Source organism: Pecten maximus, unplaced genomic scaffold, assembly GCF_902652985.1.
Source record: "Pecten maximus unplaced genomic scaffold, xPecMax1.1, whole genome shotgun sequence".
Classification (NCBI taxonomy): Eukaryota; Metazoa; Mollusca; class Bivalvia; order Pectinida; family Pectinidae; genus Pecten; species Pecten maximus.
The window spans coordinates 39181-48365 of record NW_022979487.1 but is presented as its reverse complement, the minus strand read 5'-3'; the positions used below and the strand labels follow the sequence as shown (position 1 = coordinate 48365).

The window sequence follows — 9185 nt, the reverse complement described above, 5'->3', positions numbered from 1 at the left end:
CGACATAGAGTATTTATAACAGGTGTGTTTGTGTGGACGGTCGTTGTTGGAGAGCAAGCAAGTGTGACGATTTCAAAGGCTTTCATATAGGGTATGATCTGTGTAATCATCTCTAAGCAGAGCACACATTAAATGCTGGCACTTCCTAAAATAGGATAACTGGTCATTATATGTTTTGGTTAAAAAGCAAGAGGTCTGTGCCACTTCTTTATGTTATTGAAGTCGCATGAAAAATACTGACGGTAATATTACGCAAATAACCTTGAGATTGTTTGAAATGTCATATTTTAGTTATTTATCTCCAAGGTCAATGCTAGTAATCGGTGCAATTTACCAAACATTTGAGGATACTATGTACATAATAAGCGTCAATTATAAAGACCAATTTGACACGAGTTATGTTCCAGTGGTTAATGTGTGACGTAAATTGTATGTGTCGTAAATTTAAGACTTGCATCAAAAATTCATGCAAATGATACATGCATACCTTTTGACCATATTCCTTAACAAATGTTCAGTTGTCAGTAATTAAATTCAATTTCAGAATACCTGTTTATCACTGCTAATTTATGAACCGTACGTAATTGTCCTAATTTGATATGATAACAAATGTATCTTTCAAGGGTTGTACCATCGACGTAAGTTAAAGCCTTCAAAAATAATCATAAATAAAAATTGTGCCATATTGTCATCAAATAGAGCACTTTCGGAGAAGGTTGAATTCAAATAAAGAAGAAAGGTTTTACATATCACTTGTCTATCAGAGGGATAGATATATGCTATTGATGCATCTAGTGTTACCCCTGATAAACATTTGCCTTTCCACCATTAGAAAACAACATTTTCCCCGCTACATTTTGTTCCTCTATTCCCTTAAATCCTTTACTACTCTATGTCGAATCTTCAACATCCACGCATGAACCATCTTAACAGGAAGTGTTTAGTCTACCAGACGAGCAATTATTTATTGATTTTTTTGTGATTTTTTGCTTTTTTTTAGATGGTATATTTTGATAAAAAGGTATACTTATGGTTTTAATTCAACGTCCTTTTATTGCCAAATATGTGTTTTTGTATTCTTTTTAATGACAAATAACACACCTGCAGGTTGGACAAGCATACTGTATTTTTATAGAAAGCCTGTGATATTCTTATTTACCTGTACCTTATCGGTTTATTGCTGATACACGCAATTACTGAATACATATATATATACTTAATTCCACCATTTTTAAAACAGACACCTGCGATGACGGCTGACAGGTGTGAATACCAGCATGAAGACGTTACAAGAGTTGCCCCCCCCCCCCCCCCCCTTTAAATTTAGATTACTGCACGCGCGTAAAATACTATATAAGATGGATTTATCTTGCCATCCAATACAGCGAGATACGACAGAAAATTGTGTAGGCATATTTCTTTTTTCTCTTTCCCATATTCAGATGCGTATTTGTCCCGTAAAATTAAATATTAATGGCATATTTTCATATCCTAAATGATGATCTCATTCTATTCTGTTAAAGAACTGAGACTTTCTATTTTACAATTAGTGCACAGGACTTGTTAGCAGTTACCGTCAATGGCAAATCTCATAACAGGCAATCACTGCTATAATACAGTTGATACCAATACCAAATTGAGTGACAGATAGATACAATGCCGCCTGTTATAATTTTTTTCAAAATATTAAACAAAGTGGACGCGTAATTTTTTCGCTTTTCCCAACACGTTAGCAAGTTGACATTATCGACAAATTATACTTCCGAGTTTTATCAACACGTATATAAAATGGTATGAAGACAGTTTAACTTTGTTATCAATTAGTTTAAAAAATTCTTTCTCTATTGTAGAATTATAGAGAATTATGATATTTACTATTCTGGTTGTTCGGGCATCGATATACTAGTAAAACGTGATGCGGCGTTGTAATGGATTACAAAAAGAAACCTCGATTGCTTTCTCGAAAAATGTTGAGAATGCTCATGTACCAGGTTCTGTTGTGACAATATATTCACGTTATATCTCACTGATTCGTCAAGTTGCAGTTTTTACTGTTGCACATATAACTCCAGGCTAACAAGCTAGGGAAGTTCTGTATATTGATACTGATTGTAACCGGCGGCCATTTTGTTTACCTTGGACATGTATTGTTGTTTGATGACTTATAGGTGTCACAAAGAGTGCACATAGCCAGACGATATATCATGTCAATTCGCATATTTTTCTGTGCGCATGCGATTTACTACCATGTTTGATATATGACTTCGTACTGTAACCTGTGCATAACTATAATGCTTGTACACAGTGTTATTAGAGCTTATTGCAAAAAAAAAATCTCTGGTTAAAGGCACAATAATTACACTAGGTGTATTCATCCGTTTTCGTGGGAAATAATATTTTGAACAGTCCCTCACTTTGGCCTTCCTTTATTATCTAGTAAATCAAATAAATAATACCTTTATATACATGTAGCTCTAAAAGCTATTTGATATTTCTTATTGCGATAATTCCACTTGAAAGTAAAAACTTCTTAAAACAAACTTACTATTTTATACTATGATCTGTAACTGTTGTGACATCTTATTTTCCATGTCGCTGTGCTATGTTTGGAGTTTTACATATCTTTGTTGAGATTTTTTTCACGTCGGTTTGTCAACGCAAGACTGTCCACATAACGGCCAGGGTTATTTATGTTATCTTTCACAGTCGGCACTGACAATGACACCGAAAAAATATATATCAGAGGCACCAGAGGGGTAATGTTTACAGTGAAAAAAGACAATAGTTCAATGTAATTGTCAGCTATATTGTGTTTTACATATGCAGATCTTTTGGAAAACAAATAATTTTAAAACCCTTTTCAAAAGTCTGTCGTGAAATCGATCAAAATATTAGACATACTTGTTTTGTGTGTGTTTGTTTGTTTTGTTTTGTTATGAGAGCAATGTAATTTGTTGCCCTCAGGAGATCCTCATGTGACGGGAAAATTCATGGTCCTGATTTATACCATGGTTATGATATACGGGTCAATATATGTGTTATTGTTTACTTACGTAGGTAAGGTCAGGTAAAAAAAACAATCTGTGTAGTTAGGTCGTCATCTACAGCCAGACCTGTATCAAGTTAGTAATGGACTCTTTTTATATTACGGTCATTGTAATTATTTTGGTATTACCGACATGTGAGTATTAAGTTTGAGAATCGTTTTGCCCATTATCCGGTTTATAGAATATATAAATTTATTTTTTAAACATAAAACGTCTCCGGTGTAAGTGAGTAATTATTGTATAATGCGTTTCCTTTGTATGCAATCTTGTATAGATTATATCTCTGTACCGGCGGTCGTTATTCTGAACTGTTAAATGACATTTTGTATCATGATACACTGACGTTAGGTTTTCTCTTTATTTAACTCACTCTACTAAAGAAGGAATATACCACGTGTTTTTGATGACGCAAAGCATTCTGCCGTGTATACTATTAATGAGCTCGATGAGTGTAGTCGTTCACTATTATAAAAGATAGTTAACGGGAATGAAACATAAGCTTTATCATTTAATTATGACGGTCTCACAGTGTGAAAATGTTCATAAGTTGTGATGATCATTTTGTTTATTCATTTTGACTTTACATTAACAGGTTTCCAAGCGTCAGTCGGGGCTACAACAAAGGCCGCTCCTACAGAGGAAACCACGTGTCCACGATTCCAGACCCGGACTGAGAACGGCTCCCTTATCGTTTTGTACCAAGCGTCAAACGAGAACTGTGAAATGTACGTTCATAACAGTCTTTACTTAAGTCGAATCATTTTCAAATTCTAGCATAAGTAATGTGGCAATTCTGTATGTTATGGAAGTCACATGACACTGCTAAAGTTATATATAGAAATACACTTTTGAGATGACAATCGATTTCCCAATAGTCAATGCTAATATTCAGTATAATTTACCACACATTTGAGGATAATATCTACATACTAAGCGTCGATTCTAGAGGGTAATTTGACAAGATTATGAAGTTATGTTTCAGTAGTGAATTTATTTGAGGAACAATATATGTGTCGTATAATGATAAATGTAAGTCTGACATCAAGACATTCATGAAAACGATATGTATACGACTTAACAGTATTACTTTACAAATATTCAATTGTCATTATCAAAATTCCGTTTCTGAATACCTATATATCACATGTTACTTTTGAACCGTACGTAACTGACCTGATTTGATATAATAACACCTGTCTCATTTAAGGGTTGTAACAACAGCAACAACACAACTGCGTCCATCCACAGAAGTCAAAGCCTTCAAGAATAAGCACAAGTAAGAATTATTATATAAATAGTGCCCTTGTCTGAGGGGAATATGGAGGATTGTTTCCCCTCGAGAACATTATCTTCCCTCGCCTATCGGCTCGGGAAGATAATGTTCCCTCGGGGAAACAATCCTCCATATTCCCCTCAGACAAGGGCACTATTTATTTTATTATACCGAATAGATATCAATTTATCGATATCCTCCTCAAATATTGAGGCAAACCTCTTGGACGTCTGTTCCATGTTTACAAGTTGTCTGTGCCACTGTTGCGTTTGTAAGAATTGTCTCCCTTCTCAATGTTCGGAATTTTCCGTAAGAAACAATCGTGCGTTTTCGGGCGGAGCGGGGAACATTGCAATATCCCACGGCAATGTTGACCGCTGTTTCTGACACTACATATTGTTTCAGGTCATGTGATAAGGAATTGACCAATAATAAGGCGAGAATCTTACATAAACTATATTGTCATCAAATGAGCACTTTCGGAGAAGGTTGTATTAAGATAAAGGAGAACAGTTGTATGTAATAATAGTGACCACGTCGTTATCAGATGGATAGAGATATGATATTGATTCATACATTGTTACACTTGATAAATATTTGCCTTTCTACCGGTGATTGCGTGAAATTATTTTTTCGACCGGTGTAAAGGCAAACGTTTATCAAGTGAAACAATGTATATATCAATTCTATACTTTGTTCCTAAATTCCATTATTGCTCTATGTCGAACCTAAATATTTAGCAGGTGTGTAGTGTACCAGACGAGCGTTTTTTTTTTTTTGTTTTTTTTTTAATTATTATTATTTATTTATTCTTATGTTTATTTACCCTTTTTACGCACTCGGAAAAGCAATTAGTGAAACTTGGAAGACTGTCAAATACCCAACTTGATAAACTTAATGGGAATACAATATAATTAGCATAAGAAGAGGTACGAATTACCTATATGAATAAATGTCGCTTTCTATTGCCATCATACAAAGTTTATAATGCAAACTGCTTTAATCAGCTTAGAATTACATGACCCTGACATTTAAACGCACTGTGTTATTACCATCTAATCAAACATGCATATTTATACATACTCTAATTATCTTGCCAACTCATTCTGGTATATACAATGTACATGTATTACTATTGTGTATTTCAGAAACACTTGACTGTGTATACATTTCAGCTTCATATTAGTTTAATTTCCTTTGTTTTAGTGGATAATTTAGGATTTTAAGGAGTTAAAGTAATGGGTTACACATACTCTATCTACAAATTAAGAGGGACTATGTGTTTCATGCTTGAGAAAATATTGTTATGATTAAAAGTTAGTCATATGAAGCCGTTTTCATTGTTTGTTTTCACAGAACTATCCGCCGTCCTTCAGTCAGCTTCAGAAATACCAGTAGCCTGGATGGAGAGTTTCCCTGCGACTCACTCACACATAGCAGTTTAGGACCGTTTGTGTTCGTCAACACAGTGCCGAACCAGTGTCAGATGTAAGTGACCATGAACGTCTATAAATATTTTGTATTCTCTTCTTAATACGTATGTATTACAGGTGACATTGTTAATTGGTAAGTCAAAAGTTGTTTTAATCTCCTTACCTAACGACATAGTAAATTATCTATCTGATATTGCGTTATAATTTCAAAATATCATGTGTTTAGTATCTACCGAAAGTTTCAGTGATGTAATACTATGAAGTTGGCGTTAGTTCCATGCGATCACAGGGAGACATTACAAGAACATACCACAACCTCCCAAAACAGACACGCTCTCAATTAAGTGACCATAGCTGTTAATGTCAAACAATACATAACAAAACTAACCCAAATCTTTAAATTATGTAAAACAGTAAATGTCAGTATTATATATGATTAGTTTTCATTTTTGACACCGCCAACAATAGAAGAATAACAGAAAAATTAAAACACATGCTCAAGGAAAACTACACTGATATATGTTCAGCATCAAAATCATAATTCTGCATGTTCTAGTGTTTCTCTTCCACCGATACTGTTTGAATTCTATGCACTGATGACTTTACTAACACGGATTATGTCAATTCGATAAGATTTTTCTGACATCAAAATTTTGAATTCATTCGTGACGCTGACGTCACTGTCTCCGTATAAATATGGTATAATGAAAACAACAAGTGTTAGAAACATATGTGATTATTTATATTGTAGTACCCGTTATGCATATACAGTTACCATAGTTATTCCACTGTTTGTCAGAAGAAATTGACCGTGCTGATTTTGGTATTTACTATATACAATCACCATGTTGTGCAATGTTTCCAATAGAAATTGACCATGCCGTATATGATGTTTGCCATAGATGTATATTGATATCAACGATCATACTTCAATTCCACAGCCTTTTTAGGATACACAAAACCAAGAACCACAATCACGAGAAGAAGAAGCCAAAAGCACAGAAAACAAAAAGCAATGGAGGAAGAAAAGGAAAGAAAAGGGGAGGAAAGAAAGAGAAGCTGAAGAGAATTCCAAAGTGAGTAAGACATGTTTAAAATGGACTGAACGGGGGAATAATCAGTATGATTTAATCTGAAAGATCTTAAAATCAAACCATACAATAACAGGGTCATTCCAATATAGATCTACAGGACATATATTGAAAAGCCTGAAAAATATACTACTTAGAAAGAAAATATTGATTAAAAGTTTGTGTCATGTTTTAGCAATCTGAATGATCAAAGTAAACTTTTCTCGAAACTGTTCTGAACTACTTAAGGCAGTTTTCCTTATATCATCTTGTATAGCTTTGAATATATGTCTTAGGTAAATGATGTTCAGATTCATAATTATCAGTGTGTAAGTAACCTTTACTTCAATACATATTTTCTGTTATAGGTTTCATTTCATTCCTGTGTTCGAATACATCGATGAAATTCTCTACTAAACTACGCCGCGTTTGCCCCGGTATACGGTAATCAAGTTGTTGGTTGTTGTGATTATTCAATAAAATAAATTACTAACGTTGATTTGTTTATGTCTCATTTTAATGTAGAGTCTGATATGATATAATATATAATAATATGAAATATATTAGAATGTTTTCTTTCTGATTTGGTCGTATAAATTATCTAACACGTTAGCTTTTGATAGTTGTATATAAATGTATATATAATATAAATAAAGATTTTGATCTTTATGACGTGGTCTAATAGATCTTTTACCAATCATTAAAAATGTCTGTCTAATACAGATGAGCGTACTTATTACGACCCCAGGGCCCCACAGCCCTTTGTTGCATGTTTGTCAATTTTGAATTACGGTATTCTATAAATGAGACTTGTAGTTATGTACCTACCCCGAACACTCAACAAAGACACTATCTTTCAACAAACACTACTTTATTAGAAATATATCCATGAACGATCGACCCGTCAAAAACTCATTTTTTTATTACCTTACTTTAACATCATAATATTTCTATAACACTGATAGAAATTGCAAGGCATACATATCAGAATGCTACTAAGTGAGGGTTCTTGTCAATGTACTACTATGTAAGTTAATTGATGGCTATGGAGAGTTACGAGCTTGTTTCTGTTGTTTTATGTGCATGACAGACTGCATGACAGACTCCATGAGGTACTAAACATGAAGTAGGTTTATTCAACACTTCGGATACAGAAGAGTTCCAATGCGGGTAGTACTTAGTGCAGTCCCAGACAGTAAAAGCAACTGGCAGTAACTAGCAAAGAATACATTACACTGTAGCGGGTCTTGTAGCTTTCCTCTCCTGTAACACTTCTTTGGAGCTGTCGTCGAAACTTCAGCACTAAACAATTATTTTTCGATACATATATATATATATATATATATTACATAAATGTTTTGTTTCGAGAGGATATTTTGAATACGAACACAAATACTTTTTTTTGAATAATTGTTTAAGTGATACTATCTTATTCAAGATATTTATGTTATAATTTCACCTGTACTGATTTTCTGAGTAACGACGGATTTATAGGTCTTTATTACCAAAGGTAATATTTCCTATCAATATGCAAACTAAGCAATACTCACAATTTGTATCCAACGAGCTCAAATGTCAATGACAATCAACATATAAACCAGTAAATTGGCAATATCAATCGATTAAAACTATCACCAATACCATATACAGACGGAATTAACAGTACAGGTATAACATCGAGCTAGTACAGCTGTCACCAATAACAAGCACAGACGGAATTAACAGTACAGATATAACATCGACTTAGTACAACTGTCACCAATAACATGTACAGACGGAATTAACAGTACAGATATAACACCGACTAAGTACACCTGTCACCAATTACATATACAGACAGAATTAACAGTACAGAATTAACATTGACCTTGCTTTGCAAACATGCAACAATTGCAGTAAAATTACGTTGTTCTTAATAAGTATCTAAAGATCAATTATGAATTATTTGCAAAATTAAGTAATAAACATTGAATACATGTATATAAATGTAATAGTATAAATGAGTAAATGAAAGTGCACATGCATACAAAGCAGATGATGTATGAATATTTTTATGGAATTAACCAAACGATATATGTGAACACTTTTCATTGATTCACATAGCTGTAAATACTGTGACAAAGTCCAACACACTTCTTCGCAATACGAATTTAATTAAACCATTGTCACAATTTAGAGACTGACTTGCTATAACAAATGGGACTGTGCAGTGTGGTAGTAGTTTGTTTTAGACATGTAGAAAGAAAACTTAAGGTTTGGAAAGCAGCTTGATTGTGATACAAATTTAGAGGAATTATTTTTTGGAAATATTCAAAATAGAATTAATGTGGCCATAAACAACAATGAACAGATGTACGAAAAG

General features: G+C 33.5%; 1 protein-coding gene across 1 annotated transcript; it reads left to right on the top strand.

Moving 5' to 3' along the window:
- The first annotated feature begins 3028 nt into the window (after positions 1 to 3028).
- On the top strand, positions 3029 to 7322 carry LOC117318727. Its single transcript, XM_033873683.1, has 6 exons — positions 3029 to 3181; positions 3640 to 3772; positions 4255 to 4323; positions 5677 to 5808; positions 6695 to 6829; positions 7192 to 7322. The coding sequence occupies exons 1-6, from the start codon at positions 3130 to 3132 to the stop codon at positions 7238 to 7240; spliced, it is 570 nt and encodes a 189-aa protein (XP_033729574.1). The 5' UTR covers positions 3029 to 3129; the 3' UTR covers positions 7241 to 7322.
- Positions 7323 to 9185: the final 1863 nt, after the last annotated feature.

Excerpts from the sequence above, each read along its gene's own strand:
- LOC117318727 (XM_033873683.1), top strand. The coding sequence starts at position 3,130 with ATGGACTCTTTTTATATTACGGTCATTGTAATTATTTTGGTATTACCG. Across the intron at positions 4,324-5,676 it reads GCCTTCAAGAATAAGCACAA|AACTATCCGCCGTCCTTCAG; the intron begins GTAAGAATTATT and ends TTGTTTTCACAG. Across the intron at positions 5,809-6,694 it reads GTGCCGAACCAGTGTCAGAT|CCTTTTTAGGATACACAAAA; the intron begins GTAAGTGACCAT and ends TCAATTCCACAG.